The sequence below is a fragment of the Neovison vison genome, chromosome 3 (assembly GCF_020171115.1).
Source record: "Neovison vison isolate M4711 chromosome 3, ASM_NN_V1, whole genome shotgun sequence".
In the NCBI taxonomy this organism is placed as follows: Eukaryota; Metazoa; Chordata; class Mammalia; order Carnivora; family Mustelidae; genus Neogale; species Neogale vison.
Genome location: NC_058093.1, coordinates 175,827,909 through 175,847,264, shown reverse-complemented (window position 1 = coordinate 175,847,264; position 19,356 = coordinate 175,827,909). Strand labels below are relative to the sequence as shown.

The 19,356-nt window shown below is 46.4% G+C and overlaps 1 protein-coding gene across 1 annotated transcript in view; it reads right to left on the bottom strand.

Moving 5' to 3' along the window:
• Positions 1-19,356, bottom strand: part of EMILIN2 (elastin microfibril interfacer 2) — a 55,890-nt gene that overhangs the window by 16,433 nt on the left and 20,101 nt on the right. The window contains exons 3-4 of the mRNA XM_044243331.1: positions 8,390-8,565; positions 1,726-3,654 (exon numbers count right to left, since the gene is read on the bottom strand). Of these exons, the coding sequence (XP_044099266.1) occupies positions 1,726-3,654; positions 8,390-8,565 (2,105 nt within the window). The remainder of the gene's footprint in view (positions 1-1,725; positions 3,655-8,389; positions 8,566-19,356) is intronic.

Here is a 19,356-nt window from a genome sequence, read left to right as displayed (position 1 = left end):
CAGCTTCCCACACCGCCTGGGAGTTGCAAATCAACTGGAAATATCTGGTTCAATCTGTTATTATAAAGCATAGTCCAGACAGCGCTGTCACCCCAAGGACAATCATTCTATGAACACACACAGTGTTGTGACCTTTACTCAACATTCCAGAGATACAGGAGCTGTGTGGGCCTGGGAGGGGGGGAGGGTTATAAATAGTGTAGTGTCGTGGGCCTCGCACTGGGGTGAAGGCCCGCTTCCCCATCCTGGCGGGCCTGGGTGCCCCCTTATCTATAAGCCCCTTATCTCCAGGAACAACAAGGCACTTTCCTACCTGACTACCTCAGCCCCTTCAGTTTCCTGGGGACCTAGTCAGGACTCGCCATGGCTCCCCTCCCTCTCACGCTCTAGCGCTCCCCTCCTTGGGTTTTAGGTCTCAGCTTGGACCCAAAATCCTAGAGGCCCTCTCCAGACCATAAATTCTCAGTTCAACATGTGACGGCCTTTGTTACCTGGAGCCGAGCCAAAGAGGAAGAGAGGAGAAAACAGGGAGAGGGCCAGGAAGTGGGGTCCTTGTAGGCCTACAGTTGGCCCTCACCAAGTCCTTTTGGACCCTGTAAATCTGTGTTCAACTCTGGGATATGCAAAGGAGATGTGCTCCGGACTGGAAGACAATTCTTGGATGCAGCCCACCCGGGGTTTCCATCCCGGCTCCGCCACTTCCTGGCTATGTACACTTCCTTTGGGGAAAGCAGTGCACCTTCCCCAAGAGGCGGTTGGGGGGGCTCTAAGACATGCCCCCTGAGTGAACCAGCTCAGTGCTGGTACACAGAACGTGCTCAATAAATGTGAACTCACTTTCAGTCCCTGCCTCCAATTAGAGAGGGCTGTCTCATGACTGAGACAACTTAAATGAAAGAATGGAGGTTCAAGAGAAGCCCTGTCCTTCAGGGAAGATGGGCTGAACCCTCAAGTAGCAAAGAAGTGAACTCTGTTGCATATATTACTTCATGTTATTAAGGAACCACTCATTCATTCATTCAACAAACATTAACTGAGCATCTAACATGTAGCGAGCATTGCTCTAGGCACAGCGGTTCTAGGCACCACACGGCCTTCAACAGTCACTGCCCCTAAAATGTTATTTGTCCAGCGTCTGGTCCCTGCCTCTGGAAAGGAAGAAGACAGTATTTTATTGCCATCTCCTAGGCCTCAGATTTCAGGGAAGAGGAGGTAGCCTGAAAATGATGGAGACAAAGATTATAATGACACCCGCAAACGGAAGGCGAGGCTGCGGACAAGTGAACCTGTAAGCATACAGGAGGCTCCCTGACTAAAAATGGGACAACCATATCCACCGTTCCAGGCTGTCACGCCAAAAACGGGACCCCAACTCTTCGCTCAGCAACATGACAGAAATACACAGATGGACATTTGCTATCCTCCCTGTGGCGAAGGAGTATTCCTTTTTCATTTTCAATTTGTTGTCCTGATACTTCTGGAAAATGCACAGACGGTGAATGCTACAGTGATGACAAACTGTTTTCAATAAAAGCTTCCAAATACTCTCGATGTGGGTATTTATCTCACTGCCGCTCAGCACCAGTGATTCACAAGCTGGCGCCAACCTACGAACCTACGAACTTAGGGGAGGACAGATGCAGTCCGTTCCATGGGCCATCCGAAGTCTAGCATGACACACGTGGCAAGCAAATACAAGAAATGGAACTGTAGAGGTCAACTTACTTGCCGACGGCTGAAATCGGATCAGGTCTTGCAGGTCAGTAGAAATCTGGAAAACGTGGCTGTAGAACTGCTGGACAGAATTCTTCAGGCCAGATATGTCTCTGGAATGTGACCGCAGTGTCCCATTCATCTGCCTGACACAACTCCAGAGGCTGCCGACATGCTTGTTAAGCCCCTCCTTGATCCTCTGAAGACTTCCTGAGATGGAGTCCAGCTTGCTGCAGGTTTTCTCCAGGTGAGACACCCTGTTCTCCACCACGGAGACGTCCCTCTGGACCCCATGTGTGTTCTCCTTACAAGCGTCCAGCTCAGAGAGGACCCGATTCTGCAGTTGCTGCCACCTCGCCTCCAGCTGGCTGCAGCAGTGGGCCAGGGGGTCCCGGGGAGATGGCAGGGGCTCCACCGTCCTTCCTTGCTCACCCCCCATAGAAAACCCACCCACTGCCGTGTTTTTACCTTCTCTACAGCTGTTCAGCTCATTCTGGAGCTGATTCACATCGTCCTCTGTGTGGTTCAGTTGAGAATAAAGAAAACGAAAATCCTGCTGAAGTTTCTGGATGCTACGTTCGGTTTCGTGAAACTTCCTATGCATCGTGTCATTCAGGGATTTCAAAAGGTTCAAACTATCACCCGTTAGGTGGTCTTCTCCGTTTGGCAAAGTATCTTCTATCCCATGAGGCTCTCTCGGAAAGTTCTGCAGGCAAATATCCTCCACAACTTGAACTTTGTTCTTCAGGTGATTTAACTCTATCAGGACCTGCTTGTTCCCAGCCCCTGACACCCCCGGTAAGGCGGAGGCTGGGGGGGTGAGTTCTGCCTCAGTGCTGTTGGCCACCTCCAAGAGAACACTCCCCAGGCGCTCTTCCAAAGACTGTATTTTGTGATCAAGAAGTTGCTTCAGGTCGTCCACCTCGCCATTAATGGCCCCCCGAAGGGTTTCTTCAATGTAAAAGCAGTGTTCTTCCGCATTCTTCTCTGTCACATTGATCCTTGCGTCTAGTTCATTCCACCTGGCATCAAAGTCCACGTCTGGCTCTGGAACTGCAAGGCGGTCAAATTCATTGTCCAGTCGTGCATTCAGCATTCTGGTGGCTTCAGCAACTCTTTCGATTTTCTGGTCTAGCATCTTGATCTGTTGCCCAAAGTCGCCATTCTTTTTACCACCACAGCAGTCTGACTGAGCTGAAGGATCTTGTACCCGGGCTCGAAGATCATTTATTTCTTTTCTCAGGTTTGTTTCCTTCTCTCCTATAAGTTCAATCACTCCTAGGTAGCTGCTGCCATAGTCATCACACTGCTGTTGGAGGCCAATCAGCTTGTACTCACAGGAGTTCTTCAGATCAGCCAGCTTTCTGTCCATTCCCTCCATGAGCTCCTCTCTCAGGGCATCAATCTTACTATCGACATAGGCTTGGTAGAGCTCATTGGTCGTCATGGTCACCGTAGGGCCCTGGGCAGCCTCCTGGAGCTGTCTGAGCTGTCCTTCGTACCCCTTTACCTTCCCATCCAGCTCTTCCAGCTTGTCACTCTTGGTCTTCAGAGCATCCTTGACCTCAGCCAACTCAGACTTGATGTCCTTCATGCCAGATTCCTTATTGTTGAGGACATCGGGAAGCTGGACGGTCTCCGTGTCTCCGCCAACGGCACTGTCGGGCGCTTGCTGGGGGTGCAGGTTACTGAGCCATGATGCCAGCATTTTGCTGGCATCGTCCTGAATGGCATGTTTGAGGTTTTCGTTCACTCCAGCAATGGAAGACTGGAGATCAAGAACTGTCCTTGTGAGCCGGAGAACCTTCTCTTCAAGCACCTGGATTTTCTTTTCCTGAAGTTCTTGTGGTCCCTGTTTTGGATCTACCGTTTGGCTTGGTTCTGCTGCACGGGTTGGTGACAAAGTCTTCTTGGGCTCTGAGACTTGGCTCGGTTCGTTATCTGTTACAAAGAAAGAGTCAGAAATGACTTAACGCGTTCTACCATTTCCCATTTTCTGCAAAGCCAATAAACACCGTACTTGAGGAATATTCTTAAACCTTCACGTAGAGATCCCCTCTCACCACAGGCAATTGTACTAGAGAGAAAAAGACTATAGGCTTTGAGTCAAAGAGATCTCCCCTCGCATTCTGGCTTCACTGTCTGCCCTTGAGCAAGTTAATTAACTTCTGTGAAGCATAACCCCCTCATCTACCAACCAGAGATACTATCTTCCTTCCTAGGGTTGTTAAGAGAACATGTACGTGGCACATAATAGACACTCAGTGGTCTCTTCCACCCTAAAGGGAAGTGTTCTTAATCTACTCAGTCATACAAGCACATCATTCCCACATTAGTGAACAGCAGCCACACCCATTGGTTGACTACATACTGTAAAACCACAAGAAGCCACTTTGGCAAGATCCACCCATTAGCTGTTGGGTGCTATGATATCATATAAGCAGTAAGTTATCCTTCAGGCAACTCCTAAATGTTCTTTGACTTTTACTAACTTCGCTAGGCTAAAGGAGTCTCACAGACATTGTTCAGCACCCTTATGCAGTTGGGGAAACTAAAAGCAAAAGAGATAGAGCAGTGATCCTCTTGGCATCTTTTAACAATAAAGTCACGTGGTCGTATATACTAAGATTCACTAAATCGAAGAATATAAACATTGAATTTTTCATCACCTGAGAAATATACCTCCAAGGAAATAGTCTGAATGGAAGGAAGAAAAAAATTTATAAAGATGATGAGATGAGTCATAAAAATGAAAATAAAGTGATCAATAAACTAAACAAACAAACAAACCAATTACTGAAACTTGAGGTAATAGGAGATTAGAAGCAAACCATGCCCCTGAACATGGATAGCAGGATACGAGGAACACTAGAAAGAGCTAACAGGGGCACCTGAATGGCTCAGTTGGTCAAGCCTCCAGCTCTTGATTTCAGCTCAGATCATAATCTCAGGGTCCTGGGATCGAGAACAACGTTAGGCTCCCTGCTCAGTGGGAAGTCTGCTTCTCCCTTTTCCTCTGCCCTTCCCACTGCTCTCTCTCTCTGAAATAAATAAATCTCAAAGAAAGGAAGGAAGGAGCAAACAATGACATGCCTGCATGGATGGAGACTATCTTGACAGGTGGAAAAAGTCAAACACCATCTATGCAAAGAAATAAAATGCATTAAGGCACACTGAACAACCACTAGAAGGAAATGTAGAATGCTGTAGATATTTGTGTCTACTGTTCATTGTTTTTCCTCCCCTAAACTTTTGTACACAATCATAACCACAGCTATTATTCATTAAAATCAACTTAGTGGTAAAACCAAGACTAGAATTCAGTCGGCCAAACTCCCAAGCAGAGAACTATAAAGAATACCTTGTTTTCCACATTGAAAAAAGTATTCTACTTCAAGCCACTAGGAGAAAAAAACAAGCTGTTGAATCATATACAGATGAAATGCCATTCTGAACAAAGGAAATGAAAGCAAAGGGCAGGAGATTGGGGGGAAATCCACATGTAAGGAAATGCTTCTTCTACCCACTCCCAGTGACTGTGGAAACTGCCACAACTTCTTGAAAGGATAATTTGCTTATGTATCAAAATCTCAGAATCCCTTTGCCCCTGCAATTATACTTCTATAAGTTTATTCTAGTTAATAATCAGGGATGAATCTAAAATACTAAGAGGAAAAAATGTTTATTCAAATACTAGCTACAAAAAACAACAACAGCAAAAAACAACAAATACTATCTACAATAGTGAAAAACCACAAACAACCTAAGTGACCAATAGTAGGGGATGGTGTTCAAATAATCACATTCTCAAAAGCCATTAAATGATACCATAGATTATTTAATGAATGGTTGTTCATTATAGATTAAGTTAAAAAATAAGTTCTTTTTTTTTTTTTTGAGATTTTATTTATTTATTTGACAGAGATCACAGTAGGCAGAGAGAGAGGAGGAAGCAGGCTCCACCTGGAGCAGAGAGCCCGATGCGGGGCTCCATCACAGGACCCTGGGATCATGACCTGAGCCGAAGGCAGAGGCTTTAACACACTGAGCCACCCAGGTGCCCCAAGTCAAAAAGTAAGTTTTCTAAAGATAGCATGTTCTTGGGGCACCTGGATGGCTCAGTCAGTTAAGCCTCTGACTTCTGCTCCGGTCACGATCTCAGGGACCTGGAAACAAGCCCCACATCAGGCCCTGTGCTCAGCGGGGAGTCTGCTTCTTCCTCTCCTTCAGCCCCTCTCCCCCTCCTTCTGCCTGTACTCATTCTCGAGTGTGCACGATCTCTCGCTTTCTCTCTCTCAGATAAATAATTTTAAAAAATAGTATGTTCTTTATAATGATAGTGGATTAAAGACAAGCACTTCCTTTTCATTCCCTTACGAAATCTCACTAAAATGACAAAACAAAAAAACAGAACCATGTCCTGTATAAAAAAAAAATTAGGAATCAGAATGGTTTTGGACATTTTAACAGCTGCATTGGAAGCTAGAAAATGGAGTGATACTTTCAAAATCCTAAAGGAAAGTTATCTCAAATCTAGAATTCTAAAGATAGAATAAAAATGTTTTTGACTATACAATAATAGAAAGTGTACCTCCCACACAATCTCATAAAACTACTGGAGGATGTGCTTTACCAAGTCAAGGCAGTAAGTTGAGAACAAGCAGAGAGTAAAGGAAAGAGGGAATCAATGGGAAAGATACAAGTAAGATCACCAGTTGGCTGCTGTGAACAAGGAAAAGAGGGTAACCAGGTGGGGCAGGTAAGAAAGCTCTAGGAGAGACTGCTTCAGAAGATAACACTGATGTGTCTAAACACAATGAGAGGACTTCTACATAATCATCCAGAGGAGAGTTTGGGTTGAAACAGGGACAAAGACATAAAAAAAAAAAAAAGTCAAGCAAAGGAAAATATCAGACAATTACTAACTCTAAAGAAACCAATAAAGCTGTGTAAGAAAGAAACGAATTCATAGTATATGACATGGCTCAGCGGTGAACATTATCTATACAGTTACTACAATGTAAACAATAAGTATTAAACTAAAAACCTGGTATAAACTTATGGAAAGATGAGGGTACAGGAGCCATGTGCTGGAAAGCAGAGGAAAAGGCGTCCAACCCTCACCTTCCATGATAAGAGGTCAATAGATACGGAGGTAAATTCCACAAAATGATCTAAAGAGTTGAAAGGAATTACCGCTGAGAAGGGAAATGGGCGGAGAAGGAGGGTCACTGCTTTCCTAAGAGTCCTTTTAAACTTTTCCTTTTCGACTCAGGAAACTACATACAGGCTTAAATTTTATAAAATAAAAATAGAAGAAAAGTAAACTATTCTGATCCAACAGATGCCCTTCGTGTGTCCCCGTCATATTATCTATGATGACTTATTGTAATTACTTGTCTGACGTTTGCCTTCTGTGAGTTCAGGGACTGCCTGTTTTGTTTCTCACTTTTCCCAAGTATCTAGTATACAGCCTGCCAGATATAGAAGCTCCATAAATATTTGTGGGATGAATAAGGAAATTTTTCTTTAACAAAATGTATGTGCAGACATGGGAATTGAGTAATACATGATAACAAAATGTTAGCAGTAGTTAATATATGGTGATGAGATTATGTGTAACTAAGTATTTCTCCATACTTTATAAGCATTCTTTAACTGATACACATTACTTTCTTCAAAAAATTCTTTTAAAATTTATTTTACAGACAATATTGGGAAACACTAAGTTTCAAAATTGATAATACCTCATTGGAAAATATAATCATTTGAAGACAACCATCAAATTCATGAGGTAACCTAGGTTACATTTATTCTCACTGAACTTAAAAAAGAGAAAAGATGGGGCGCCTGGGTGGCTCAGTGGGTTAAAGCCTCTGCCTTCAGCTCAGGTCATGATCTCAGGGTCCTGGGATCGAGCCCCACATCGGGCTCTCTGCTCGGCAGGGAGCCTGCTTCCCCCTTCTCTCTCTCTGCCTGCCTCTCTGCCTACTTGTGATCTCTCTCTGTCAAATAAATAAATAAAATCTTTTAAAAAAAAAAAGAGAAAAGATAAAAGGACAATTTTTAATCCATAAAAGTCATTTGCTTAATGTTATACCAAAAAAAAAAAAAGGTGAAAATTATCACTCCTTTCTTAATTATTCACTGAGTTTGTGCTACTTCAAAGACAATTCAGAAACGGATTTAAGAACAACTTCACTGATGCCTTTCCCTCTTAGCTTTGCAAATATCTCACCCCAAACAGAATGGGAACGACTCGGATTTAACTATTTAAAAACAAAACAAAACAAAACGGTTTCTTTCCTTCAAATTCAGATTTATGAGAGCTTGTAGATGAAAAGCAAAAACAAAGCATCACTACCACTGAATCTCTTCTCGTCTGTGCCGCACACACCAGTCTGAAACTATGTCCTGAACTGATCGCTAAGTCCTTAACTTAACAGAGCAATTTACTTGTAAAATAAATAAATACATAAATAAATAAATAAATAAATAATCTGTCTCTGATTGCTTCTGCAAATAAATTTGCATGCTACATGTGTCTACTGCAGGCATATACGTGTGTTCTTAAAGACCCTGGAGAGATTGCCATTGAAAATCATAAATCCCACTGTCCGCAGGAACGCTGAAAAGGTTGGAGGTGGTCACACACAGCAAAGCACAAAGAAGTTACCTGTGGCTTTCTTCATGCTATTTCGAGGCCGGGCAGGCGTGGGGCGGGGGGTCTTCACAGGGTCCCTGGGACCTTCCTGGCAGTCTCCCCCTCTAAAGCCGGGGCAGCATCTCCATTCCAACTGTGTCACTGTCTTGTACTTGGTGACATATCTGGGTCTGAAGTTCACACGATACCTGCCAAAGAAAAGCACGGCATCTCTTCACTGCGGCTGTCGAGAGCGTTCTTGGCCCTCCCTGACCCGGACCAGAATGAACAGGATCCAAGCCCCTGTCTGCTTTCTCCGAGCTGACCCAGAGCGACCACTGGTCTCTTCAGTCCAGCCCTGACCCCCTGGGGTTCAGCCAAAATCAGATTGGCCCCCGTCTTCCATCTCTTAGACCCGCCTGCACCCAGGTCCCTTCCCACTGACGGCCAGAGACAGACCACCTAGAAAAGCCTGGCCCCACAACTCCCAAACTGAGCTTTTGTTTTACCCAAAACTTTTGTTCTACTTTTCTTTTCTTTTCTTTCTTTCTTCCTTTCTTTTTCTTTTTCTTTTTTTTTTTTTTTTTTTTTGTCACTGCTTTGTGGAGATTTTTTCTGAGTAACGCAGACTCATTTGTTTTATATTTTGAAGAAACCTCCCCAGCACCTTTGTCTCCCATAGCATCTGTGCAATTATCATGGCACCTTCCTTCCTGCAAAGGTAGTAGGCTGTGAGCCTTCAGAGATCTACGTTCAGATCTTTTCAAAGAGATGCCCTGATCCATACAGCTGATGACGGAAATAAGAATCCCTTTTAAAGTGTACATTCCCCAGGGCACCTGGGTGGCTCAGGCAGTTAAGTGTCCAACTTTTGATTTCGGCTCAGGTTATGATCTCAGGGTCATGAGTTCAAGATCCCTGTTGGGCTCCACATCCACGACTCTCCCTCACCCTCTGCCCCTCCCTGTCCTCTCGAAAGAAAGAAAGAAAGGAAGGTAAGTTACGTATTCCTCCACATGCACAAACCACAGAGAGATTCTTTTTTTTTTAAGATTTTTATTTATTTATTTGACAGAGAGAAATCAGAAGTAGATGGAGAGGCAGGCAGAGAGAGAGAGAGGGAAGCAGGCTCCCTGCTGAGCAGAGAGCCTGATGCGGGACTCGATCCCAGGACCCTGAGATCATGACCTGAGCCGAAGGCAGCGGCCTAACCCACTGAGCCACCCAGGCGCCCCCCACAGAGAGATTCTTGTGATAAGCTGTAATGTCCTCCAGATCCAGGGCTGGGCCTGGAACAGAGACTGGCAATCCAGCAGCCCCATGGACACTCAGAGGGAGAGAGATGGATGCAGGAATCCAACACCCCAGGTGCCCCTGCTCACAGCACAGATACAAGCTGTTCCTTAACTTATCCCAACTTCTACTTCCAGCTTGGAATCACGGCTCTCTAGAACGTCTTCACTGTCTCTTCATTGTGAACACCAGCACAAGCAGCTGCCCTTCTCTCTGAGGGCCAATTCCCAGAAAGGACTCAGCTCTCTATTACTTTCCCAGAGTTTCTGTGTGCTGCTCAGGGGAAAGTCCAGGGGCCCATGGGACCTGGTGCCAGCCAGCTGACTCCACCTCTGGCATCCAGCTTGTGGTGAGGGAGTTCAAAGTCACATTCCTGAGAAAATTGCAAATTACTAGAGATAATGGGCTTTTGGCCCCCAAGGGTCAAAACCATGACACCTATAATCTCAAGTGTAAGGAACTCTCCCACCAACAGGAGCCCAGGTGACCCTCTGGACCCTGGGGACAGCGCTGTCCCAAGCATTAATGTCCCAACGCCTGCCGCTGCCCTGGTTCCACTGGCCCTTCTAGGGCAGTGGTTCACAGCACTGGCCAGGCATCAGAATTACCAGGAACCATAACGAACTGCCAACCCAGAGCTGCTGCCTTGCTCTTAGAGGTTCTGATTTAACTGGTCTGCAGTGGGGCCTGGGTGCACGGATTTTGAGAAGCTCCAGAGGGAGACATTTTCAAGTCTCCAGAAGAGAAAAGCCTCCAGAAGAGAAAGTCCAATGAATGAAACAGAAAAGAAGGGCCCCTAAGTGGTGGGGGTGGGGCAAGTCTTCCCTTCTAGGCTCTTCATTCCCTCTTATTGCCACCACATCCCCTGTCAAGGCCCAGCTTTATAGTTTCCCCTTTGCACAAATGGGAAAACAGGGGCTCCTAAAGGTCAGGCGTCCTGTCCAAGTTCCAATGGTCAGGAAGGGCCGGGGCTGGGATTTAAATCCAAGTGTTCTCTCCTGTACCCCAGACGGCCCTCCCAGCATGCAGAAGCAGTGACTCGGGAGACTGCCTTGAATTTGAAGCAACCCCACCCGCCCAGAGATGTTCCACAGCCCTACAATCTGGGTCAGAGGGTAGCTGCCATCCCCGTCCAGAAAACACTTTGAGCACCGGACCCGGGCCAGACGCACACCAGCCCCCAGGCCCCCAGCACCGTACCTACCAAAAGAATTCCCTGTGTGGTCCTAGAAATGATCAAAAGAAAGAAAGAAAGAAAAATCCACTTCACTGTTTTGCATGCTCAAATATAGCCTAATGCTGCAAAAATGTGTAATCTCAGAAAAACGCGGTTCCTCTGAGCATTTAAGACTGATTGTGAAAATGTGTTTGCGCTCGGGGGTTGTCCCTGCGCCAGCAGATGACAGCCCCTGGCAACGCCTTCTGGCTGCTGGCTGAGTGGTACCAGGGGAGCAAAACCTGAGGCTGCACGTCCGACTCCCCCCACCACCCTCCCACCCGGAGGCCTCCGTCCCCGCTGCTGAGCCAAGTGTAAGAAACTGCTCGCCCTTCCAGCACACCTCATTACCTTCTTTAAAGCCAGTTATTACTTTGGAACCAGCTCATAACTTAGGGAAGTTCCCTGGAGTTCCTGCCTTCCTCTGCAGCCCCACATGCATTCCCGAGCCCCACCCTCCACCCCCAGTGGCTTGCCGTGGGCTTTCCGGTGGGCGGCACGGAGTTCATTCAGGTTGATAGCATTTCTGACCGAGTTTTAAGTCCAGCATGTGCGAGAGGCCTCCCTGGCCAGCGGTGACAGCTGGAAGCCATCAGGCGGCCACCTCCAGCCGTGGGAACGCTCACATCCCGACTGCTCTGTGCATGAGGACGTGGGTCCCAGAGGTGACAGAAGGTCAGTCTGGGGGATGGGAGGGGAGGAGGTAGGGTTGTGCAGCCCCGCAGCTTTCCTGGGATTCCTTCCCCCACCGCAGAAGCAGGGTTCCCACCACCCCGAGAGCCAGCCAGGAAATTTTTCAGAGGATGGGAGGAACACAGCAGGAATCCTGGGTCCTCCTTCCATCCCTCAGTGTTCTGCAGGACAATATCTTGGCCAGCGAGCTTTAAAAAAAAAAAAAAAATGCCCAGGATTTTACACGTAAAATTCTAATTTAACTGGTCTGGGGCCAGGGGTGCCCAGGCATCTGTACCTTTCAAAAACTCCCCAAGTAACTGTCAAGTGCAGCCAGAGTTGAGAAGTGCAGCCCAAAACTCAGGGCACCCATCAGCCTTCCTTCCTCATTGGAGGGGGGAGCCTCTGGGGCAACTGAGGGCTGGACAGCCAGGCAGGGGAAGTGAATTGACCCAAAGCAGCCCAAGTGTTACCCCAAGAACCCTTGGGTTGTAAGCACACAGGAGGTGCCCCCTCGGACACTTACTGAATCAGCCAACTGACTGCACGCAGCTGGGGGTGGCCAAGCAGAAGGACTGACAGCCCAAGGCACAGAGTCAAGGCGGTGCTGGGCGAGAGCTGGAAGGCTGACTCAGGCTGCAGCCTTGGCCTCCGTCCCAGTTTTGGGTAGAGACTGTAACAAAATCCCGTCCCTCAAAGGAGCCCCGTCCACAGCTGCCTCGGGCACTCCCGGGGGCCCCTGGGGGCTGCAGCGGCATGCCGCCCCACGGCCCGAGCCCACCCCAACCTCTGCCAGCGCTCTTCGTTCCATCCTCTCAACTCTCCTTCCTTGCCTCTCCCTCTGAATCCTTTTCGGGGTGTGGGGTGGTGAAACAAGTGTTCTCCCTTTTTATGAGTTCAACCACCATGTCAAGACATCAGGTCAGCCCAGAAGACTCTACCGAGAAGGAAGGTGGCAAGAAGAGGACTGGAAAAGTTGAATCAGGGTTCAGGGACCACAGGACTAGAAATGTCCCCATTGAAACAAACTGTGACAAAATGACTGCTGCCGTTTGAAATCTCCCGCCCCTCCCCCCACACACACACGCAGAAAGACTCCTTCCCACTGACTGGAGGTGAGACTGCTTTCACAACAGGCCTCCGTTCATGCTTGTTCAGTGTTTGTCTTCTCACAGACCAGAAGCCCCGGGAGGGCAAGAATTCCTGCTGGTTTTGTTCTCTACAACATCCCCATTTTTAAACATAGCATCTGTCCTATTGTAGGTGCTCAACGAACAATGAAGTATTAATCATTAATCAATAATTGATCAATCAAACAGTAATTTAATGATACTAAGTCTACTTTAGATGAGGCATGGAGGAATCCAATGTCCATATTAAAAGCCCCAGAGTCATCCTCACGTCTAACCCCAGCAGAAGTGAATTCCTGAGCCTTCCCAGAACCAAATCAAGCTCCACAGTCCTTGGGTCATGATGGGTTGGACAAAAATCGCACACCAGAAGGTGACCTCAAGTTGTGTCGACCCAGAAGATAGCCATTAATCAGGTGTGCCTTTTTAAATCTACACTAATTATAAGTAAACCAAAGTGAACGTTCAGTTCCTCAGACACACTGGCCACATTACAGGAGCTCGGGAGCCACGTACGGAATTACTATGAACAGCTCCTTCACCACAGGCGTCTATGGGACAGAGCTGGCCTAGAGATTCACGGGACTGTCAAGGGCCAGTAATGGGCACACATCTGTTCATCTCTTCATTCCTGCCCCACACCCACCTGTCTTCTTTCTCCTCCGGCATCCCTCCCAGGTGGCCAGCAGAAGGCTTTTCAGAAATAACCACACGTCCCTGGCAGAGGATCATTTCAACACGGTAAGGATCTACGAGGTAAGGATCATTTCCCTGAATTTAGTATTCACCTGTAACTTCTTTTGTGAATACACATCACTACGAGTGCACAAATCTGAAGCCCAGTGCCCCCACTGGGACACGCACTTGACCAGGGTTTCTCCCAAGAACAGACTTTCTAGTAAATTCCTCTCTTTCTCCATCACTGGCTTGTCCCCAAAACCCCAGAACTAATTCTTCTTGCTTCATTCTGTGTGTGGTCCCGCACAGTATCCACTGGAACGGACTGTTAGGATGGAGAAGGAAGCCAGAAGGAGAGGGACCTCCCTCTCTCTGGTAGGGAGCACTCTCGGCCTGAAGAAACCACCACCGACCTGGGACACCGCCAGCGTGTTCGTACAAGCAAGAAGGCATTTCAGCAAGTGTCAGGACGCACATCTAGGCAGATTTGGTCATACAACGTTCCTGAACTACTCCAAGTTTTCCACATCACTTTTTGTTTTTCACTGCATTAAATATGTTTAACATACATGTGAAATACCCATAACATCAACTAAACAACTAAACAAGCAGGACTACATCAAACTAAAAAGCTTCTGCACAGCAAAGGAAACCAACAGAACAAAAAGGCAACCTAGCTGAATGGGAGAAAATATTTACAAATCATGTATCTGAGAAGGGGTTAATAGTCAAATACAACTCAGAGCAAAAACAAATTCTTTTTGATGAAAAAATAGGCAGAGGATCTGAATAGACAACTTTCCAAGGAAGACATACAGATGGCCAACAGGTTCATGAAAAGGTGCTCAACATCACTAATCATCAGGGAAATGCAAATCAAAACCATAATGGGATATCTCCTCATACCTGTCAGAATGGCTGGTATCAAGAAAGTCGAGAAATTGGGGCACCTGGATGGCTCGGTGGGTTAAGCATCCAACTTTTGATTTTAGCTCAGGTCATGATCTCAGGGTCCTGGGATGGAGCCCCACATCAGGCTCTCTGCTCAGCAGGAAGCCTGCTTCTCCTCTTCCTCTGCCCCTAACCTGCCCCACTTGTGCTCTTTCTCTCAAATGATAAAATCTTTTAAAAAATATCTTTTTATTAAAAAAAAAAAGACAAGAAATAACAAGTGTTGGCAAGGATGTGAAGAAGAGGGAACCTGGTGCACTGTTGGAAGGAACGTAAATTGGTGCAGCCATGGTAGAAAACAGTACAGAGATTCCATAAAAAAATTAAAAATGGGGGCGCCTGGGTGGCTCAGTGGGTTGGGGCCTCTGCCTTCGGCTCAGGTCATGATCTCGGGGTCCTGGGATCCAGCCCTGCATCGGGCTCTCTGCTCGCAGGAGCCTGCTTCCCTCTCTCTGCCTGCCTCTCTGCCCACTTCTGGTCTCTGTCTGTCAAATAGATAAAATCTTTTAAAAAAAAAAAATTAAAAATGAAGCCACCATATGATCCGGCAATCTCACTCCTGGATCTTATCTGAAGGACATGAAAGCACTAACTTGAAGAATCACGCACAATAGCCTAGCTGTGGATGCACGTTAAGTGTCCGTGGATGGACACTTGAATGAACAGATGGATGGAGGTGTGGTATACACACACACACACAGAGGAATATTACTTAGCCATAAAGGAAGAATGAAATCCTGCCATCTGTGACAACACATATAAAACTTGAAGGTATTATGCTAAGTGAAATAAGTCAGATAAAGACAAATACCGTCCAATCTCACTTACACGTGAATCAAAAACACACAAAAAACCAGAAGGTAACCAAAAACAAGCTCATAGATGGAGAGAACAGATTGGTGGTTGCCAGAGGTAGGGGATGGGGGTGGGAGAAATGGGTGCACTGGGTTTTTTGTTAATTTAAATTAATAAGATAATTAAAAAAAAATTTTTTTAAATGGGAGAAATGTATCAACCCTAGGTCTGAAATGGCTAGGGGAGTACAAGTTATCAAAATGTAGGGAAAACCAAGACTGCGAGTACAGTATTAGGGGAAGGCCGCTGGACAGGAGCTGGGGCCTTCAGTAGAGGAAACTGGCACTGCCGACTCTACCCTGGAGGGAGAGAGCGGATGCCTTCGAGCGGGTGGAGCCATGCAGAGCTCGATGGTGAGGGAACCCAGTGAGGGAATCCAGTGAGGTGGTATGAGTGACATGATTGTGGAAACCATAACCAATTGCAAGTGTCCCTAGACCACAAGCAACAGCCCTTCTCACGAGTTACCTGAATCACAGGCAAGGAACATCTCATCTCTGGGCCACGGTTTCATCAATACGATAAAAGGATGAAATCAGAAGCAGCAGAGAGGCAGGCAGAGAGAGGAGGAAGCAGGCTCCCTGCTGAACAGAGAGACCAATGTGGGGCTCAATCCCAGGACCCTGAGATCATGACCTGAGCCGAAGGCAGAGGCTTTAACCCACTGAGGCACCCAGGCGCCTCAGAGAAAGAGTATTTTTGAGACAAGGAGATGCTCAGTGAACTGAGCCAGGGTTGCTCAGATCAATGGTGAGAGAGGACACTGGGTCAGAATAAAGAATAAAATAAGCAAGAGGAGGTACAGCGTGGCCCTCAAAACCTCTCCCATAGTGTTTGCTTTCGAGAAATAGGGAGCTAACCAGGAGTTAACAGGGGGCTAAAGAAGCATAAGCATATCTTCCCCCCAAGTTCAGGAAAATCCTAAGCAGGGAAGAGTGTTGAGAGGAAGGAAAAGCTGAAAGGTGGTGGGGAGCCGTGGAGAAGCATTCCTGGTCCTCATCCAGGGGACACCGCTCTGATGAATTAGCCCTGGCTAATGGGGCGGGGGGACTGGGATGCCAGGGGGTAACTGATTCAAACTCAGTCCCTACAAAAAAAAAAAAAGAAAAGGACCATCTTGACCATTTTTACCAGCACCGTTCAGTGGCATTAAGCCCTCTCACACTGTTAGACAACTGTCACCCCAGAACATTCTTCATCTTCCCAAACTGCAGCTCTATACCGGTTAGACACAAACTCCCCACGCTCCCTCCCTCTCATCCCCTGCAACCGCCATTGCACTTTCTGTCTCTATGAATCTGACCTCCTCAGGGACTTAACAGACGTGGAATCATACAGGGTCTGTCCTTTCATGAATGCCTTATTTCCCTTAGCCTCATGTCCTTGTAGGAGAGAAAGACACTTTTCCTCTACCCTCTTAGGTTTGATCTGGGTCCTGTAAATTAAACTGACAAAAGACAGGAGATAAGGCATCCAAATGTTTACATGTTTGGAGCTTTACAGTAAAAAGTGAAAACAAGCTGTTAGACTCAGGAGCCTGTCTACCATTTTAACACAGGGTAATAAATTGTGAAGTCATGAGACCAAGGAAAAGGGGTTTGGGCTTCTAGGGGTAATAAAGTGTGGGACTGTGGCTAGGAAGTTTACGGAGGAAACTGAGGGGAGGGAAGGGTTATTTTAGTAAGGTTTGCTTATGCAGTCTTATCTATGTACAGTGACAGGGTCATTCTCTTCATCCTGGTACAGGGGAGACAGAAACCCAGGGAAAACAGAGAGTTCTTCTTGTCTCTGCTTTTCCTCAACTGCCTTCAGGTTAAACTAACCAATATGCCAACACGGCACGTTTTGGTATGGCCTGCTCTGAAGTCCTTCACCCTCCAGGTTCACCCATGTTGTAGCACAGGTCAAAGTCTCCCTGCTTTTTTACAAAGTTCTCATGTGCTAATTTAGAGATTGACAAGACAGTAAACTAATTTTCTAGAAGCTTCTTGTGACAAATGGGGTTCTTCTGGCTTCCACTGTTAACTGTTTTCCCATTAGTGAATAAACAGGTGTGTTCTTTATGGAAGTAGCGACAGAAAACGCAATCAGGCAACAGAGGCTACAAAGTTTGAAACTGGAAGTGATTCCAGAACTCTTGAATCCATACTCTCTTACTGATAACCAACCTTGGCCACTGGAAACCATGTGCATCTACAAGGACAATCTCTACAGTCTGAGGAGGTGACTCTATCTACCCAAGGTCCCTTCCACAGGATGAAAAAGGCTCCCACACAGGACAAAGTAAAGGAACCAAAAGGCCTTCTTTCAGGTGAAGGCACGTCACACACACGAACCAGAATTTTCATCTTATCTTTTTCTGCTGTACAATTTTAATTAGATCTCTGCATGCAGAAATTAATGGAAGGAAAGAAATAGAAAGTATTTTCCTTGGCTTTTAGGCAAATCCATCTGTTAAAAGCCAGAATGCTTGGGCAAATATATTTCTGAAATACAAAATACATCTAATAAAACCAAAAGTTGGATGAGCCCTGATTGAAATCAGATTACAAGATAGCTCTGTTCACTTAAAAAACAAAAACAAAAACATATCCTAGACCAAAACAAGGTGTTCAAAATGAAACCATACCCACAGGAGACTGTCTGCTTCCCCGTACAAAGGGACACTAATTTGCTGGAGACACCACAATCGTTAGCTGCTTATTTTGTTTACTCTTGAATTAATTTCCTTACGTACTTAGAGTGACAAGTTAGATTTCAAAACCTAGACTCTCTCTACTCCTCAGTGGTTTGCTCCGACCACACAGCCCAATTTTCCCCCTTCATCCTTTAAGATGGTGCCCCCCACCGCTTCCCCCTTGGGACAGAGCCACTCTGCGGTCCTAAAGAAGGTGACCGAGGAAAACCACCGCAGCTCGGTGGAGGCGGGGTCCCAAGTCCGGAGCAGACGGTGCAGCAGATATTCTTGGGTCGCTGGCGAGAGCAGTGGGTAGCTTCCTTCAGAGAAAGCACGCAATGCTAGAAAGGACCATGTCTCCAAGAGTAGGGCATGTCTAGCACCGTGAAATACAGCTTATGCATGTGCTCCTAGGAGTCTACATTATTAGTTTGACTTCCTGACTTTGGGAAATCCATTACAAAAGTCAAGCCACAGTGGGGAGGAGAGCTGGCCAGGCCAGGGCAGGCAGGGGGGAGGAGGGAATGGCTTTCTGGAAGGCTCAGTAATCCACAACAAAGGTCTGCATTCTCCCACAGGATTCCTTCCAGGATGGTTAATCGGGGCTGCAGGATGCTTCCCTCCCAACCACCCCCTCAGAAAAAATTCTATACGGTTCCATTCCTCACACTGACATCATGTTTCCTCATTCCCAGAACCAGAATCACAGGACACTCCTCCTGCTCACTCCCCGATGCCCTCATCCTCTGGGTTCCCACAGCGCGAGCCATGAGAACATCTGCCGGCTCAGCCCGCCCCCAAAATGCTCACCGCAAACCCAAACCTTTCTTTCCAGAACTACCAAATAACTCTACTTTGATTATTTCCTCTTTCTTTTTTTTTTTTAAAGAGAAGTCATTTCCTCAAATTCTTCTATGAAAATCACAGTCATTTCAAAATCTTTTTTCCTGTGCTTCCTTTGACTTGGTTTGCAACATCCATCCCTCCCCTATAGGGATCTCAATTCTTTGGCTGCAGACCATGGATGCTGGCAAGCTTTAGACCACACCTGTGACTGGGTGAGGTCCCTGAGACCCTGAGAAAATCCCAAGATAGTAGGAATTTCTCAGCAGATACAAAAACAACACTTTCTTCCTTTGGGTCAATCCATTCTCAGTTAAAAGTAATAATCTGACGTATTGCAAATACAGGAACACTTCCATTCCTTTTCTAATTTATGACCACACTGGGGAGGAAAAGGACCACAATGTTATAGTCTAGTTTCCTAGGTCTTGTCCAGGATAACCCAATATTCCTTTAGGGTTTTTTTTCTTTTTCTTTTTCTTTTTTTTTTTTTAAGATTTTATGTTAAATTACTTTAATTTTATTATTTTTTCAAGAGATTTTATTTGTTATTTGACAGAGACACAGTGAGAGAGGGAGCACAAGCAGGGGGAGTGGGAGAGGGGGAAGCAGGCTTCCCACTGAGCAGGGAGCCTGATGCCAGCTCAATCCTACCTAGGACCCTGGGGATCATGACCTAAGTGGA